This window comes from Aquarana catesbeiana, linkage group LG12 (assembly GCF_042186555.1).
Source record: "Aquarana catesbeiana isolate 2022-GZ linkage group LG12, ASM4218655v1, whole genome shotgun sequence".
In the NCBI taxonomy this organism is placed as follows: Eukaryota; Metazoa; Chordata; class Amphibia; order Anura; family Ranidae; genus Aquarana; species Aquarana catesbeiana.
This window is the reverse complement of record NC_133335.1, coordinates 130,399,904-130,419,644: the sequence shown is the minus strand read 5'-3', so window position 1 is coordinate 130,419,644 and position 19,741 is coordinate 130,399,904. Positions and strand designations below refer to the sequence as shown.

The 19,741-nt window shown below is 43.3% G+C and overlaps 1 protein-coding gene across 1 annotated transcript in view; it reads left to right on the top strand.

Annotated features, from left to right (window-relative positions):
* The window catches only part of MED1 (mediator complex subunit 1), a 360,443-nt gene that overhangs the window by 114,416 nt on the left and 226,286 nt on the right, over positions 1 to 19,741 (top strand). The window contains exon 13 of the mRNA XM_073608341.1: positions 3,926 to 4,044. Coding sequence (XP_073464442.1) covers positions 3,926 to 4,044 — 119 coding nt within the window. The remainder of the gene's footprint in view (positions 1 to 3,925; positions 4,045 to 19,741) is intronic.

Below are 19,741 nucleotides of genomic sequence, written 5' to 3'. Positions count from 1 at the left end.
CATCTGTCCAAGTAAAATGGATCGCAACCGAGAAAACTTTGCCCATCAACATCAAGCCTGGGCGTTCAGGTTGCGGAATTGTTCTGTCAGGATCCAATCCGACAATGCCACAGCAGTGGCTTATGTCAATCACCAGGGAGGTACCAGGAGTCATGCAGCCCAGAAGGAGGTAAATCATATCCTAGCCTGGGCAGAGAAATATGTACCTTCGGCAATCTTCATTCCAGGAATAGAGAATTGGCAGGCGGACTTTTTAAGTCGTCAGCAGTTGTTCCCAGGGGAATGGTCTCTTCATCCCGACATGTTCCGGGATATATGCCAAAGATGGGGGACCCCGGATGTAGATCTATTGGCGTCCAGGTTCAACAAGAAGCTGGACAACTTTGTGTAAAGGACAAGAGATCCTCTTCCTTGCGGGTCAGATGCGTTGGTGACCTTGTGGGATCAGTTTTCTCTGGTTTATGCCTTCCCTCCTGTTCAACTGCTACCTTGTCTTTTTCGCAGAATCAGGCTAGAAGGGAAGCTGGTGATTCTTGTAGCCCTGGCGTGGCTCAGAAGATCTTGGTATGCAGAGATCATAAGGATGGCAATGGGGGATCCATGGGTCCTCTCCTCACGTCCAGACCTGCTCTCGCAGGGACCAGTATTCCACCCTACCTTACAAACGCTAAGTTTAACGGTTTGGCCATTGAAACCCATATTCTGAAGAATCGGGGTCTTCCAGGGTCAGTGGTATCTACCCTGATTAAAGCAAGGAAACCAGCTTCCAGAGTCATATATTATAGAGTCTGGAGGGCATATATTTCCTGGTGCGAATGCAAAAGTTGGCATCCTCAGAAGTATGTTATAGGTAGAATTTTGGCTTTCCTACAATTAGGAGTAGAAATGAAGCTGGCCTTAAGTACTATCAAGGGTCAGCTTTCGGCTTTATCGGTATTGTTTCAGAGACCACTCGCTTCTCATTCCTTGGTCAGGACTTTTTTTTTTTATACAGGGGGTGACCCGGCTTAATCCTCCAGTTAGGTCACCATTATGTCCTTTGGGATTTGAACTTGGTTTTGTCAGCGTTGCAAAAACAGCCATTTGATCCAATTCCCCTAGTCCTTTTGACAAGGAAATTAGTGTTTCTGATTGCGATATCCTCTGCAAGAAGGGTATCAGAATTAGCTGCTCTTTAATGTAAAAAACCATATTTAGTTAGCCACAAGGATAAAGTGGTGTTGTGGCCTCATCCAGTTTTTTTGTCTAAAGTGGTGTCAGATTTTCATCTGAACCAAGATATTATCCTTCCTTCTTTTTTTCGAGATCCTAGTTCTGTGCTAGAGAAGTTACTACATTCCCTTGATGTAGTGAGAGCAATTAAGGTCTATTTAAAGGCAACTACTCAGATTCGGAAAACAAATGTTTTGTTTGTTTTGCCTGACGGTCCTAAGAAAGGACAGGCAGCATCAAAGACTACTGTTTCTAGATGGGTTAGGCAAACTATCATTCAGGCTTACGGTATGAAAGGGGGGGTTCCACCCTTTAAGATCAAAGCACACTCAACCAGAGCAGTTAGTGCTTCTTGGGCAGTGCATCACCAAGCCTCTATGGCTCAGATCTGCAAGGCCGCAACCTGGTCTTCAGTCCATACATTCACTAGATTCTATCAGGTGGATATAAGAAGGCATGAGGATACCGCCTTTGGGCTTAGTGTGCTGCAGGCTGCAGTATAGATCCTCAGGTCTGATGGCACCCTGCTTGTATGCCTCTCCTCAGATGGCATTGCTTTGGGACATCCAATACAGTTATTACTATGGCTCTGTGTCCTGTGATGTACAATAAAGAAAACAGGGTTTTTAGAACAGCTTACCTGTAAAATCCTTTTCTTGAAGTACATCACGAGACACAGAGATCCCCCCCCCCCCTTTGGGATATACGTATATTGCTTGGCTACAAAACTGAGGTGCTTCCAGTGTGGGAAAGGGTATATAGGGAGGCAACTTCCTGTCTTGGGCGTGCCCATCACCTAAAGGTGGCTATATACCCATATAGTTATTACTTTGGCTCTGTGTCCCATGATGTACTTCAAGAAAAGGATTTTACAGGTAAGCGGTTATCTAAAAAGGCAGAAATAATAGGATTTTTATGTTTCTTACTGGAGATGTCTTGGCTGAATGCAAACATTTCTGAACAATTTTAATGCGAGGCTGATAGACGGGCAGAGTTTTCACTCAATAACAAAAAGAAGTCCAAGTGTGAATGCAGAAAATGAATCTTTAATGACCTGTTGCACTTCATGGTCTAGTATGCGCTAAGATGTTTGTTATCCAGCTGAATGTAGTCTGGTGCTCTTAAGTTGCCAAGAAAATTCTCGACAGTCACTTTCCAGGCGATTTTCTCTGGCCCAACTAACAAATCTTTAAACCACTTGTCATTGATGACTGATCTGATCTGTGGACCAATAAAAGGCCTTCCTTAATTTTGACATCAGCTGTCCTTGGAAACATCTGTCTCAATTTTGAAAAACTTTACCTTACTTGTTTATCACTTTTACAAAATTGTCTCTGGCTCACCAAGTGGTTCTTGTGCCACTTTTACTTCATACTTCATACGCTTTACAAGTCCCGTCTTGCTGCATCTTTGAGACTTTAAGCAGGACTAAATCCTTCTATACTTTTGCAGTCAAGGAATCGGCCTGCAGTTGCCATGGTACTGCACATGTGATCCGTTATAACAGTTAGGTTTAGGCAACAAACAGTTTGGTTTAGTTCCTTTTTAAATGTGTACTCTCCACAAATGTAGCAGAACGTATCAAGACTGTTCTGACATTGGCAAGACTTTTTTGCTGTTGCCAATTGTCCGATGGCAAGCCTGTAACTGGCTTACTTGTTATGTAAATTACATGCACATAGACAGCGCTATGCCTTGAAACAGTCACATCAAAATACAAGGAAACTAATGTTAATGCAAAAGTGTCTGTGCATAAAAGCTGTTTTTGTAAAACCTCTCCAAGCAGCATAAACTGTTCCAGTTCAAAAAATTTTATGCAATATGCCCTAAGTGCATGCTTGGACATGCATGAGGTACACAACGCATCTTATAATGCAAGTAACAATTAGTAAACTTAATATAAAAAAAGTAGTCTTTCATATGGACAAGGTCTCACCTGCTGGTAAGCAGCTTGTTACAGAGGGGGGTGCACTTGGGTGAAGAGTGTTGTTCACCTAGACTGCATCACTGGGTTTTGGCAACATATGAATTTGTTTATAGACCTTTGGAATGAGCACTCTTCCGCTTGCAAGAGTTTTACTTTTGGACTGTTTCCTATAAGTGTGCGCATATTATTGACTTATTTTCTTAAACACTTCATGTATTTCACTCATCTGTTTTGTTATTTCATTTGATGATTTTTTTAAATCTATATATTTTTATGCATTTGCACTGTATGTGGATAGTGCAACACAGTTTTGGCTATACTGGTCACTTATATTTTTTTTATGTGGATATTTAGTGAGTGCGGCAGTCACTGAGAAATAATTTTCACTGTTTTACTTTAAAACTTAGCCGAGGTTCACACTGGTACGTGCGGAACATCGGATGTGATTCGCACGGGAATCGCACTGCATTCCTGTGCACACCACATGCGATGTCTGTGCTGTGCTATTTGAACCATACATTTTGTATGGTTCAAATTGCATCCACACCAAATTGGTGCAGAACCCTTTTGCAATGCGATTCCGCCAATCGCACTGCGTTTTGTGATCTGTTTTGGAATGTCCTTCATCTAACTTTGACACCCGCAGCAGATTGCATGGATGCCGTGCGATTGCTAAGCAGTGTGATGCGGGGAAACCCAGCGAAATTGGTGCCTTTCCTGCATCGCATTAGTATGAACAAGGGCTAAGCGCAACTATTGTCTGATTTATTGTTCTTTTTTACACAGGTATTCCTTTATTTGACACACTTCCAACCTTTTCTCCTCATTATGAGCTGGTAACTCAATATGAGCTGGCTAAAGATAAGGAGCCTGCACCTCTGAATTATAATATGCGCTTCTATGCAGTAAGTATTAATATTTTAATACTTCTTCCCTACAGTGTTTTTGTTAACTTTTTTTTTTTCTTTTCTTTTTTTTGGGTGGGAACCTGCTTATAGATACACTGTTACTTTGCTTATTCAGAGTTCACTCACCAACAGGGTATACTAATCCATCCGCCTTACCGTCTCTCTGCACTGTTGCTCTAATTGTATGGGGAAGTATGTGAGCTCCACCATGTGACATTGCTTGGGCCTGAGCAGCCAATCCCAAGGAATAAAACACTGTCATGTGGGAGGTTGTGTCATCAGTTTCTACATCCCAGGTTATTCAGGGTAGGAGCCTGCACATACCTTTCACGGGAAGTGTGTTATCGGGGGCACTGTCACTTTACCCTAAAAAGGCAGATAACCACATCTCCTTGATGAACAAGCAATGTGGGAAAAACATTGGCTGGCATTTCTAGGCCTCCTGAGAATACTAGTTGTCTTGGTTTTAATCTTTTCAGTGTTTACAGCAAGTGATACAGAGAACTAGCATTGTTAATCTCTCCATTTTAAGCTCTCTTACCTTGCAATGTGATGTTGAACATGCATACAGGAAGGAGTGTCAATGAATGACAATTTCAGTGGGATGCTGTTTCTTTATTGTCCAGTTGCAGTTTGGTGTGGACCCTGAACAAGGTGTCATTGTTAAAAATATACCTTACCTGGGGGTTTAGCCTGACACAATATGAGGTAAGATAATGTTGATGGCTTCTTCTTGGAGAATCATTTATACCTCCTGGTGAGAGTCCTCATCTACTTATACCTCTGAGGTGGCTGAGAAGCTGTATCCGTTCCACCTCGTAAAGAAAGATGGTAGCGACATCATGATGGGAAGATGGAGACCTGGATGCAGCACCAGTGGATCGCACCCCAACTGATATTGCAAAGGTACTTCATGTTATCTCGACATGTCAGTCAGATTACACTGACAAAACAGAGGAAGTAAAAACAGCCAACATGCTTATTAGACAAACTGTGAATTATAGAGACAGAGATGAGAATTAGCACTATAGAGAACCAGCTAGCTCCTTTGCAGAACATCTGTGAACAACATCAACTTCAAATTTAATCTGTGCAGTATTATTATTATTATACAGGATTTATATAGTGCCAACAGTTTATGCAGTGCTTTACAATATAAAAAGAGACAATACAGTTACAATACAATACAATACAAGAGGGTTAAGAGGGCCCTGCTCAGAAGAGCTTACAGTCTAATAAGGTGGGGCAGGTGGCACAAAAGGTTGCAACTGTGGGGAATGAGCTGATGGAAGTGGTAGATTAGTTGGATACGTGATAGGCTTTCCTGAAGAGATGATTTTTCAGGGATCGCCTGAAGCTAGCAAGAGTAGGGGATAGCCGGATAGATGGAGGTAGCGAGTTCTAGAGGATGGGAGAGGCTCTGGAGAAATCCTGGAGACGAGCATGGGAGGAGGAGATGAGAGAGCTTTAGAGTAGGAGGTCTTGAGAGTGGAGAGGACCATTTGGGTGATATTTGGAGACAAGATTGGTGATGTAGCTCGGGGCAGAGTTGTGAATGGCTTTGTATGTTGTGGTTAGTATTTTGAATTTAATTTGCTGGGTGATTGGGAGCCAGTGTAGGGATTGGAGGAGAGGGTTGGAAGTGAATGAGGAGCTTGGTGGTTTCATTTTTTAAAAAGGGGCGAATTTTAGAGATGTTATGGAGGTGAATTCTACAAACTTTTGACAATGATTGGACTTGGGGCTGAAATGACAAGTCAGAGTCTAGCATTACACCTAGTACCCTGGCGTGAGGGGAGGGACTGATAGTTACATTGTTGATTTTGATTGAAAAGTCATGAAGGGGGGCACAGGCGGGCGGTAATAACCACTTCATTACCCAGCCATAGTCATATGAGGGCCTGAGATGGGATCTCCCATCCTGGGTGGCCGTCATATGACGTCCTGGGCTTCCCGGCCGCCTCAGGGGCGCGCGCGCCGCGTTGCTCGGGACCCGGTGCGTGTGCCCGGTGGCCGCGATGTCTGCCGGGCACCTGCGATTGCCCGTTAACCGTGCAGGACCATGGATCTGTGTGTGTAAACACACAGATCCACATCCTGTCAGTTGAGAGGAGACCGATCTGTGTTCCCAGTACAGAGGAACACTGATCGGTCTCCTCCCCTTGTATGTCCCCTCCCCCTACAGTTAGAATCATTCCCTAGGTAACATAATTAACCCCTTGTCTCCCCCTAGTGGTTAACCCCTTCCCTGCCTGTCACATTTACACAGTAATCAATGCAATTTTATAGCATTGATCGCTGTATAAATGTGAATGGTCCCAAAAATGTGTCAAAAGTGTCCGATGTGTCCGCCATAATGTCTCAGTCATGAAAAAAAATCGCAGATAACCGCCATTACTAGTAAAAAAAATAAATAAATAAATAAAAATAATTTTTAAAAAATGCTATAAATCTATCCCATATTTTGTAGACGCTATAACTTTTGCGCAAACCAATCAATATACGCTGATTGCGATTTTTTTTTTTACCAAACATATGTAGAAGAATACATATCGGCCGAAACTGATGAAAAAATTTGTTTTTTTTAAAAAAAAAATTGGGATATTTATTATAGCAAAAAGTATAAAATATTGTGTTTTTTTTCAAAATTGTCGCTCTTCTTTTGTTTATAGTGCAAAAAATAACCGCAGAGGTGATCAAATACCACCAAAAGAAAGCTCTATTTGTGGGGAAAAAAAGGACGTCAATTTTGTTTGGGTACAATGTCGCACGACCGCGCAATTGTCGTTTAAAGTGCGACAGCGCTGAAAACTAAAAATTGGTCTGGGAAGGAAGGGGGTGAAAATGCCCTGTATTGAACCGGTTAATAGCTCAGTTTTAGAGAGATTTAGTTTAAAGAAGTGGTGCGACATCCATGCTATGTCAGTTAGTAATGCGAGAGGAGACTGAAGGAGTGAGGTGAGGAGTAGACCGATAGATTTGGGGGTGATCGGCATATAAGTGGTATTGAAAGCCGTGGGCGGTTATCAAGTGACCAAGGAAAGAGGTGTAGATAGGGGTCCAAGAACAGAGCCTTGGGGGACCCCCACAGAAAGAGGCAATGGAGAGGAGGAGACAAAGTTTTAGGTGACACTGAAGGAGCGCTGTGATAGATAGGCAGGGAACCACGATAGAGCAGAATCTCGGAGGCCAAGGGAATGTAGTTAAATGAGAAGGAGCGGGTGGTCAGCAGTATCAAAGGCCGCAGAGAGGTCAAGTAGTAGGAGTATGGAGCATTGGCTGTTGGTTTTAGCAGTTAGTAAATTGTTTGTGAGTTTTAGTAAGGCGGTTTCTGTGGAGTGCTGCGAGCGAAAGCCAGACTGTAATGGGTCAAGAAGGTTATTTTCACTGAGGTAGGAGCTGAGACAGTTGTAGACTAAGCGTTCTAGGAGTTGAGGTGAATGGGAGCTATGAGATGGGTCTTAAGTTGTTTAGATTGGTGGGGTCCAGTGAGGGCTTTTTAGGTATGGGAGTGATCTGTGCATGTTTTAGAGAGGGAGAGATTTGAAGATGCGAGTGAGGGAGCAAAGGATAGAAGAAGAGGGTGACCGTAGTAGTTTTGAGGGAACAGGATCCAAGGGACAATTGGTTAGGTGGGCATCTGAGAAGTTTTGTAACCTCTTCAGTAGTAGTTAATTCAATAGAGGAGAGTATGGGGTATATTATTCCTGCGCTACCAAGCAGTGGTGGTGTAGGTGATACTAGATAGGGAAAAGCAGCCTGCACCGAATGGGGTCCAGCCTAGCCCCTGGTATAAACTTCAACTATATACATATAGTGTAGTATTTAAGGAATGTTTCCAGCTTTATTAAACTTTAGCAACAAACAGGGTACTCGCACATTAACACAGCGAAAGGTACAGTGTATCCAGACGAGCGGCGAGCTCATACACTGCTGACAGTGGGCGGTGCCTGTCCCTACGCGTGGTGTCACGGGTCACGTGGCTTCATCAGGGGATTGTTGCATGGAGAGAATCCTGTTATACACTTCACATCCACCACTCTTCTGAACAAATGTTATTTAAATCCAGCTGCCATCTGCACAACTTAATTGTCTACCATCACTAATGAAGCTTTGAAGCTGTTTTGTTGCTGCACTAAGTCACTTTTACTGAACTGCATTATTGTTTTTCAAGTTTGAGCACCCCCTGCTGGCGCTGGACACTATACTGCATGATACACAGTTATGAAGATCACTTTGGACATTCAATGTAACATTGTATTATTTGGCATTTTTTTGCTTTCATGATATTTAGTTTTTAGCTATTCATATATTTGTATGTATCACGGTTGTTTGAACTACAATTAATTCCCGGATATTAATTTACAGCACCTTGCACTGACACTATATATATATATATACATGTTTTAGTGGCAATCATTGCCTTATTGCAAAAAATTGTTTTTTTAGACTTCACTTTGGTCTCACTGTTTTTACTCAAGCTGAGTTATATATAAGTATAGTATGTTTAGGTGAGCTCCACCTTTTATTTCTTTTACATATGCTGTCTGCACGCGCACATAGAGTTATATCCTTTATTGTGGTTAAGACCATCACCATATGCCCCAGTGAAGGCAAGAGTTAAGCTCCCTAACCTAGAACATCCAGTACACCTATAGATTAGAGGTTATTGCAGGATTAGCGCAGCACCATTCCCATTTGATAGCAAAAGAGGAGAGTGTTGAATGTGCTGTTAGGCAAGGTATGTTGGGTGGGGAAGATGTACGCACAGTGGAGGTGTCCTCACAAATGGCATCAATCTTGTCTTTGAAGTGATAGGCAATCTCTTGGGCAGTGAGTGAGTTAGTGGGTAGAGGGGGTGGGGGACGAAGCAGAGAGTTAAAGGTTGAGTAGAGCCGACGGGGACTGGATGACAAAGTATTAATAAGAGAGACAAAGTAGGCTTGTTTGGCAGCATGGAGGCAGGAATTGTATTTTAGAAGGACAGATTTATATAGGGTGAAATCTTGCAGGCATTTGGTTTTACGCCAGTCGTTCAAGAGCACGACAGTGTCTCTTGAGATTTCTAGTGTTGTCAGTTTGCCAGGGTTGTAAAGGTTTGGGCCTGATTCTGCGTGTGGTTAGAGGAGCAAGTGCATCTAGTGATGATGAGAGTGAACTGTTGTAGACAGAGGTGGCCAGGTCAGGACAGGGGCGAGATTATGTCATATAGGTGGTCAGTAGCAGAATAGAGAAGGGTTAAGGTGGCGAAGGTTCCTACAAGAAATTGTTTGCTGCTTGCAGTAAAAGCAAGAGGATATTTTTTTTTTAGTTCTGGAATAGGTGCAAGGCTCAGACCAGATTTCTTGAATACCTCCCCTGTGCCACATAGGGCAGGGAGTTGTTCTCGACCACTTTTGCGTTGAAAGGGCTCATCACCTGACATCGAGACCTTCACAACTGCCTTTTACCTCAGCACTTTCCTTGCTAAAATGCTAAACTTTAGAGACTTTACCTCATCCTTCGCTCTGCAAGAGACTCAGGCAATATTGGATACTAAAATGCCAGTATCCTGGGTTTCTTACTGTTTATATGGGGCCTTCCTATGCTACGATTTACCCTTCCCTGTGATCATGAAGACATCAGACCGCTTTTCACGTTAAGAATTACAAGCTATGGGGGCGTGACCAAGAGCGGCATGTGAGAGGACGTGTCTCACAAAGCTCCCTTCTGATATCCTGCAAAGATCCTTCTAACCTCTCGTTTTGGCACCGCACCCGCTCACATCCACGGCTGGCAATCCAAGCCTCTCCGCAAGCTCCTAAAAGCTGTTTGTTGACCCGCAAACAGCAAAAGGAGGACGGGATGCAGCCCGACTTCCAATATGGTCCGGCCGTGGCCCAGCGTTCACGTGGGGACAAGCCTGAAGAAGCTGGTAAGTCTCTTCAAAAAACATTCAAAGCCCCATGGAAAGACACACTCCGAGATATGTTATACTACACTCAGAAATTGAATGAAGTAGCAGAGTGGTCCTCGGATGAGAACTTAGCAGTTACCCCTGATATCCTTCACACTGAGTGGGCAGGAGGGACACCCACACAGGGCCCCCTGGCTGCAACAGAGATACACAGTCTACTGAGACTTGCAAGAACCAATGAACTAAAAAACGAGGACACTGAGAACCGTCTTGGGCAGAACAACATCCGCATTGTGGGGCTCCCGGAAAATACAGAGGGAAGGAACCCCACGGTGTTTGTGGAAAGATGGTTGGTCGAGGGGTTGTCTTTGTAAGGAGGCGTTCACCCCCTTTTACTCTGTGGAACGAGCACATAGGGTTCCACCTAGACCCCTTTCACCGGGACACCCTCCTAGCACTTTCCTGGCTAAACTCCTCAATTTTAAAGACAAGGAGATTATGCTTGGTCTAGCCAGGGAGCGTCAAAATATCCAGTTAAATGGAGTTAAGATCTCCTTTTACCGCTGCAGAGCTAAATTTGTGGAAGTCAAGAAAAGGCTCCAGCACCTCCAGGCCAATTATGCTGTTAGACTCTGCCCCTGGTAGTCGGGGCCCTACAATTCATGACATCCCAGTAGCCTCTTCGTTTAAATCAAAATAAGTAATTGTGTATGCGCTAGGTAAAAATAAATAACGTGATAAAAATATGGATAACACCAAAAATTAATATCGTAGCGTAAAATATATAAATCACGTTAAAAATATACAATAATAATCAGTGCCATTCATTTGTGAAAACCAATAAATTAATATATATATAAATAATCTATAAATCACGTTAAAAATATTCAATAATAAGTGCTATTCATTTATAAAAACCAGTGAATAAATATATATAAATACACCATGCAACATGCAAAACGTGAAAAAATGATGATGATGAAAAAAAAAAAAATTTTATATTATTGAAGTGTCCAAAAATTCAATAAAAATAACCAATAAAATATGGTATATAAAGTGCAGGCATTAGTGTCCAAAAAAAAATATATAGGCATTCCTCATGTTCTTCCTATATGGTGTGCGAAATACGGCATGCTTTGGTGCCCTCCAGTGACCCCCAATAGCTCATGCGCTCACCTCTGAGCGTGTGACACAGTGATTAAACAGTGTCTATACACGCAGTGGAGCCACTCCTGGGCTCATATAGGCTCTGTTGGGAATGATCTGCACCTCTCTCAGATAATCATCAATGGTAACATATGTAGGAAAGAAAGAAACTCCATAGTGTAATACCGTCAGAGATTTATTAAATTATAAAACCACTTCCCTCCAGGAGGGTACTCACAAGGTATGGGTGCGTCAGTGCACCATCCTATCCATAGTGTAATACACAGGGATACAGGAACAAAAGTCTGGCGTGCGGTGTGGTGTGTAATCCTCTGCTTGTCTGTAGCTCCGTCCTGCCCCTCCCCTACGCGTCTTCGGCACAGGGATAGTGTGCCTTCATCTGGGGGATCTCTTCGTTTAACTATTTAGGCGTTTGTTACCCCGCAAACATGCGATTACGTACCTCTTAACCTTTCCCCACTACTAGGCCGCATTCAGGACAAAACTAAAATATGATGTGAACTGAAGATGCCACTCGTAGGCAGAGTAAACCTCACCAAAATGATTTTCATTCCACAACTTCTGTACATCTTACACAGTATGCCCGTAGTGGTCCCGCTTAACATGGAATTAATAATGCAGAATATTTTAAGTTCCTTAATCTGGCTTAATAAACCTCCAATGTTCAGGTTAGAACAACTCCAGAAACCTAAAGAGCCAGGGGAGCTAGCCCTATCCAATCCATGGCTCTACTAATTGACAGCTCAGCTGCAGCATATTGCCCGATGACAAGCAGAAAAAAAGAGCAGCGCCGCTCTAAGGGTAGTAGTTTGTGTAAGACTTTAATAATGTTTAAAATATGCACTCACATTTAGGCTGATAAAAACAGGCATGTAGTGTTACTCTTTAACATCATGAGATCACATTCGGTGGACCGCTGGGCTGTGGAGGAGTCATTCCCCGGCCGCTTCCGGTGGCGTCCGAAGCTCTGAGGTATGTAGTTCCGTCAGACAGTGCGTCAGCTGGTCCGTGGGTGGAGATGACAGATGCTGGAGAGCCAGGGGGCGTCGCCGTAGCGCTCGCGTTCGGTGCATGCGTGCTCCTTCATCAGGCGTGTGTGATGGCCATGACAAGTCCTGATTATATAGGGAAAAGGGGAGGGGGAAGGGATGGGGTGCAGCGTTGGATTGATCTGTCAAGCAACGTTAGTGTGTGTGTCAGACACGCAGGCTGGTGCAATCGTAGTAAGGCAAAGGGAGTTGTAATGAGGTAGACGAATGGAATGATCATGTGGCTCGCAAGGGAGTGTAAAAGAGGATTGTATGGCAGGATGGTTGTGCAAGTAAATAAAAAATAAAAAATTGTGAAAAAATATATAAAAGATATAAAAAAAAAAATAAGAAAAAAAAAATTTTTATTAAAAAATATATTAGAATATATGAAAAAATATATAGAAAAAATAGGATTAAAAAGTAAAAAATGCAAAAATAAAAAATAAAATAATTAAAAAAAAAAAAAAAAAAACAGAGGAATAGGAATATATATATATATATATATATATATATATATATATATATATATATATATATATATATATATATATATATATATATATATATATATATATATATATATATATATATATATATATATATATATTGTAAAAAAATGTAAAAAAAAAAAATTTATGTACAGTGGGAGATAATGGAAAAAATTAAATAGTTAATAGATTATAGGTGACAGGTGGGTGAAAATATGAATGAGTGGAAGGAATAAATGATAAATGCATGGAGGGAATATTATGGGGAAATAAATATGGTAAGGAATATAAATGGCAAGGATGATGAGAATGAAGTGAGAAATGGGGAGGGGTATAAAGCATGTGGGAACACATGCAGCAAGCGTCAAAAACGCATGAGTGCAAGCACATATGCATGTGCACACGAATGCATGCACATATGCAGCGAATTAATTATAGAGTATAGTGACGAAGTACGGGGCAGGTGGTAATTAGACTATGATATCGTCGGAGGGTAATGTTAAGGGTGGGGTAACTTTGGGGAAAGAAGGTTGTGTGTATGGTGTTTACAATGGGGGGGGTTGGGGGTTGGGGGGGTTTAAAGGTGATATGGCCGTGGGAGAATGCGGATGATACGGAAGTATCTAGGGAGTTTATAGAATGGAATGGGCTTCCATCTCTTCGTTAAGGCCTCCTGGCTTTAGGCAGTCTAGGGTGTATATCCAGAAGGTCTCCCTCTCGCGCAGATGTTTGATGCGTTCAGCTCGAGGGAGATTGTTCGGGATGGCTTCTATAATCCAGACCCGCAGCCCATTGGTGGAGCCTTGGTGGAATTCCGTGAAATGTCTGGGGATCGTTACGTTCTTGTTATCTTCAATGGATCGTCTTTGTTCTCCAAATTTCTTGCGTAATGTCCTGGTGGTGCGGCCTACATAAAGTAGGTTGCACGGGTACGAGAGGCAGTATACCACAAATTCAGTGGAACAGTTGAAGAATTGGCCAAGTTCAAATGTTTTATCCTTAGTAGTGAAATATTTTTGTTTGTGCTGTACGAATTTGCAGGTTAGGCAATTGAGCTTGCGGCATTGGTACATGCCCTTGATATCGAGTAAAGTAGGTGAGGCAGAAGGTTGGGGTCTGCGGGTTTTTAGTTTGCTAGGAGCTATTTTTTTTCTTTTAGGTTTTGGGCTCTTCTGTATGTAATTTTGGGTTTTTCATCAAGGCTGTTTTTGAGATGGGGGTCTTCTAGTAGTATGCCCCAATGTTTTTGGATGATGTGTTCCATCTTTCTGTGTTGAGTATGGAATTGGGTGATAAGTCTGGGTGCTTGGGAGAGCGAGGGAGATTTTAGATTCCTGGATTGCGGTGTTTCACTCAGGAAGTGGTTATAGGCTTTGTCCATTAGGGGGGCAGGATAGCCTTTATCGGAGAACTTTTTCCTGAATGAGCTGCTTTGTTCAATGTAGTCTTCCAAACGGGTGCAATTATGTTTCAAACGGCAAAATTGGCTTTTTGGTATGTTTGAAATCCATCGAGGGTGATGGCAGCTGTGAAAATGGAGGTAAGAGTTGCCTGCAGTGGGTTTCATATAGTTCTTAGCATGGATGAGATTATCTGTGTGGCTTAGTTCAAGGTCCAGGAAGGCGAGGGTGTCTGGATCACAGACAGAAGTAAAAGATAAGCCTAAGCTGTTAGTGTTGCAGTAGGCCACAAATTCATCAACTCGAGATCGAGTGCCATCCCAGATGATCAGTATGTCATCTATATATCGGCCGAAGAATACGACGTGCTCAGAGTAGGGGTTGTTATGCCAGATTGAGCGTTGTTCCCAGAGCTCCATAGTCAAGTTGGCATAGCTGGGGGCAGAGTTGGCACCCATGGCAATGCCTTGGGTTTGTAGGTAGTATTGGTTCTCGAAGTAAAAATAGTTGTGATTAAGGCAGAATTTTGTGGATTCAACAATAAATTCTGCTTGTCTGGAGTTGATTTGGGGTTCTTGGGAGAGAAAATATTCTATTGCTTCTAGACCGATTTCATGTGGGATCGATGTGTATAGTGAACAAACATTGAGTGAGAGCCATAGATAGGTTGGTTCCCAACTGTAGTTACGTAAAGTATTAAGTAGATGGGTGCCGTCCCAGATGTATGCCGATAGGTTCTGGGCCAGAGGTTGCAGGAAATGATCGATGTACATGGAGAAAGGGTTGGTGATACTGTTCATGGCGGCCACAATGGGACGTCCAGGGGGCTCGGTAAGACTTTTATGAATTTTGGGAAGGTGGTAGAAGTAGGGGGTGTGGTAGTTATCATGTTTGAGGAATGCGGCTTCGGTTTTTGTGATGATTCCCTCCATTGTTGCCTTGTTCACCAGTGCGTGGGCTTCAGGTATGAACTTGGGTAAAGGGTCACAAGACAGTTTTTTGTAGGTGTTCTCATCTGACAGAAGTCTGTGGGCCTCATTGACATATGCGTCTCTGTTTTGGATGACAATTTCGCCTCCTTTGTCAGCTGTTTTTATAATGTAGTCTGAATTGTTGGATAGGGCCTTGAGACAAGCCCTTTCAGGGAATGAGAGATTGTGGTTATGTATGGGGGTCGGGGCCTTGTTACGTTTGATTTCAGAGAAGACTACTTGATAAAAACTTTGTAAGTAAGGGCCTTTAACATGGGTAGGGTTAAAGATGGATTTGGGGCAGAAGGAGGTATGTTGGATGGGTGGGGAGGTGGAAGGAAGTTGAGTGAAGTATGGTGAAAAGGCATCTGTTTCGCCATCTCCGGTGTATAGGTCTTCAAGGAGAGCTAGGCAGGAAGCATCCATTTTGTTGTCAGCGGTGGGGTCATCACAGGATTCAATGGATGTAGTGTCTGTGATGGGATTTTCTGTGGCTTTAATGTTGAAAAACCTTTTCACAGTTAGGTCTCGGATGAATTTATTGAGGTCTCTGAACAAGGTAAAGGGGTTTGGACCGGCTGAGGGGGCAAAATTGAGGCCTTTGCTAAGTAGTGACGTATCTTCACGGCTGAGAGTTAGTGAGGATAAATTGTAGATTTTTATCGTTTGGCTAGCTTCCCTTTTTTCCGTGTGTCTTCTTCTCCCCCTCTTCTCCTAATTTTCTTTTTTGGGCAGGTTGGGGGGGTTTGGCTAAAAAAGAAGGGCTCAGGGGTGAATGAAGGGTCTGTGGTGTCTGAGTTGACTGGATGAGCTTGTGTGGTTGTTGGGGGTGAGCCTATGGTACGAGGCAGAGAACTGGGTACAGCAATGGCACTGGTGTCTGGTGGAGAAGGGTTGCGTGGAGTGATGGGGGGTAACTGAATGATTTATGGTGGACTTAGTTGTGCTGGGGGGCATTGCAGTCCTGGTGGTATTTGTACGTTTGCGGTTTCCATGTCTTATTTGCTTAGGTTGGGTGGTCGAGGGTTGAGACTCTGACTGAGAAGTTGGAGGTAACCGGTTCTTCTGCGTGTTTATGCGGTTAGGGTTGGGGGCTCTATAGGGTGGTTGGGTGGGGCGAGGCCCATGGTGGCTATGGGGCCCGGGATCTGTATGTGGGTGCGGAGCTTGCCGCATGAGAGGGTGGGTGGGGGGTAGTAAAGGGGGGATGTTGGGTAATTTGATAGTTTCCCAGTCGAAGACCTTGGATGACGTGTAGTCATCAACGTCCCGTCTCATTTTTTTCAGTTTGGTTTGGATGAGTAAATCTTCATCTTCTTTGGTATTTTTCTTTAGGATGTGAAGCCAGGACATGGGGAGTTGGTTGACCTCACTTCTAAGCGATTGAATGTATGTTTGTACCTTTTCTGTTAGTGTTACGAGTTATTATTTATTATTTATTTTTGCATTTTTTACTTTTTAATACTTTTTTAATCCTATTTTTTCTATATATTTTTTTCATATATTCTAATATATTTTTTAATAAAAATTTTTTTTTTCTTATTTATTTTTTATATCTTTTATATATTTTTTTCACAATTTTTTATTTACTTGCACAACCATCCTGCCATACAATCCTCTTCTTACCCTCCCTTGCGAGCCACATGATCATTCCATTTGTCTACCTCATTACAACTCCCTTTGCCTTACTACAATTGCACCAGCCTGCGTGTGTCTGACACACACACTAACGCTGCTTGACAGATCAATCCAACTCTGCACCCCGCCCCTTCCCCCTCCCCTTTTCCCTATATAATCAGGACTTGTCATGGCCGTCACACACGCCTGATGAAGGAGCACGCATGCTTCGAACGTGAGAGCTACGGCCGCGCCCCCCGGCTCTCCAGCATCTGTCATCTCCACCCATGGACCAGCTGATGCACTGTCTGACGGAACTACATACCTCTGAGCTTCGGACGCCACCGGAAGCGGCCGGGGAATGACTCCTCCACAGCCCAGCGGTCCACCGGATGTGATCTCATGATGTTAAAGAGTAACACTACATGCCTGTTTTTATCAGCCTAAATGTGAGTGCATATTTTAAACATTATTAAAGTCTTTTATACACACTACTACCCTTAGAGCGGCGCCGCTCTTTTTTTCTGCTTGTCTTCCCCACAGAGTCCCTTCTGCTCTGAGAAGCCAGCTGCCGCCTACCGCCTACCCCATCCAACTGAACCCAGTACTGTAGGTCTAACGAACACCTCGACGGTTTGCCTCTTGCAAACGCCACACTTCCTGATCCACACCACTGTCCCATTTTTCATTTCAATAGTAGCACCTGTCAGCGCTCCATTTCCCATTTGTTCCTGTAATATTGCCCGATGAGACTATTGATGAGGGGGAAAATGAGGATCCAACTATGGCCCTTCTGCGTTTTGTCACGGAAACGAATAGTGTAGCCACGGGTCTGGAGGCTTTAGCAATTGCTAACAAACTCTTTCCTACATACAGTATCTCACAAAAATGAGTACGCCCCTCACGTTTTTGTAAATATTTTATTATATCTTTTCATGCGACAACACTAAAGAAAATACACTTTGCTACAATGTAAAGTAGTGAGCATACAGCTTGTATAACAGTGTAAATTTGCTGTCACCTCAAAATAATTCAACACACAGCCATTAATGTGTAAACTGCTGGCAACAAAAGTGAGTACACCCCTAAGTGAAAATGTCAAAATTGGGCCCATTTGCCATTTTCCCTCCCCAGCGTCATGTGACTCGTTAGTGTTACAAGATCTCTGGTGTGAATGGGGAGCTGGTGTGTTAAATTTGGTGTTATCGCTCTCCCTCATCACTGGAAGTTCAACATGGCAAAGAACTCTGAGGATCTGAAAAAAAGAATTGTTGCTCTACATAAAGATGGCCTAGGCTATAAGATGATTGCCAAGACTCTGAAACTGAGCTGCAGCATGGTGGCCAAGACCATACAGCGGTTTAACAGGGCAGGTTCCACTCAGAACAGGCCTCGCCATGGTCGACCAAAGAAGTTGAGTGTACGTGCTCAGCGTCATATCCAGAGGTTGTCTTTGGAAAATAGATGTGTGAGTGCTGCCAGCATTGCTGCAGAGGTTGAAGGGGTGGGGGGGGTCTGCCTGTCAGTGCTCAGACCATATCCCGCACACTGCATCAAATTGGTCTGTATGGCTGTCTTCCCAGAAGGAAGACTCTTCTTACGATGATGCACAAGAAAGCCCGCAAACAGTTTGCTGAAGACAAGCATACTAAGGACATGGATTACTGGAACCATGTCCTGTGGTGTGATGAGACCAAGAAACTTTTTTTGTTCAGATGGTGTCAAGTGTTTGTGGCGGCAACCAGGTGGGGAGTATAAAGACAAAGTGTGTTTTGCCTACAGTCAAGCATGGTGATAGGAGTGTCATGGCCTGGGGCTGCATGAGTGCTGCCGGCACTGGGGAGCTACAGTTCATTGAGGGAACCATGAATGCCAACATGTACTATGACATACTGAAGCAGAGCATGATCCCCCTCCCTTCGGAGACTGGGCCGCAGGGCAGGATTCTAACATAACGACCCCGAATACACCTCCAAGATGACCACTGCCTTGCTAAAGAAGCTGAGGGTAAAAGTGATGGACTGGACAAGCATGTCTCCAGACCTAAACCCTATTGAGCATCTGTGGCGCATCCTCAAATGGAAGGTGGAGGAGCACAAGGTCTCTAACATCCACTAGCTCCGTAATGTCGTCATGGAGGAGTGAAAGAGGACTCCAGTGGCAACCTGTGAAGCTCTGGTGAACTCCATGCCCAAGAGGGTAAAGGGCAGTGCTGGAATATAATGGTGGCCACACAAAATATTGATACCTTGGGCCCAATTTGGACATTTTCACTTAGGGGTGTACTCACTTTTGTTGCCAGCGGTTTAGAATTAATGGCTGTGTGTGCGTTATTTTGAGGGGACAGCAAATTTACACTGTTATACAAGCTGTACACTCACTACTTTACATTGTAGCAAAGTGTAATTTCTTCAGTGTTGTCACATGAAGAGATCTAATAAAATATTTACAAAAAATGTGAGGGGTGTACTCACTTTTGTGAGATACTGTATATATGTTTGCATTTTTTTATTTTGATGCCTAAAAATTCCCAAATGGGTCGCAATAACTCTTTGGGCTCTACTATTTTGGGATTTGGTTTTGTGGGTACCCGAACCCGACCACCTAGTTTTGTCTTTTCCTGAAGGACTTCTCTCCTTTCTAACTATCTGTAAACATTCACAGAACTATTCAGGCTTGTTTAGGTAATCTACTTCTCTCTGAGATCTCGCGCTTGTTCCCCAAGTTTAAAGAGATATTCCCCTGTCTTATTCTCTATGAGAATTTTGGGTCTCATGGCAGCCCCCTTTGAGGCTGCTCTATAAACCCAGTTTCATTTTAGGCCTCTTCAACAAGACATCTTTTTGGCATGGAACAAATATGCTCCCTCTCTTCACCTCCCTATGCTTTTGTCCTGCCAAGCAAGAAACTCCCTAGCTTGGTGAATTTTCAACCCAGCCTTGATAAATGGGCATGTTGTTTTTACCATACCAGTGGTAGGTGTTAACAGATGCCAACTTTCCAGGATGGAAAGGAGTGTTCCAATCTCTCACAGTTCAGCAAACATGGTCACCCAAGAAAGCCAAGTTCCCTATCAGCATTTTGGTGCTCAGAGCGATAAGGATGGCTTTGTACCATTGGACCC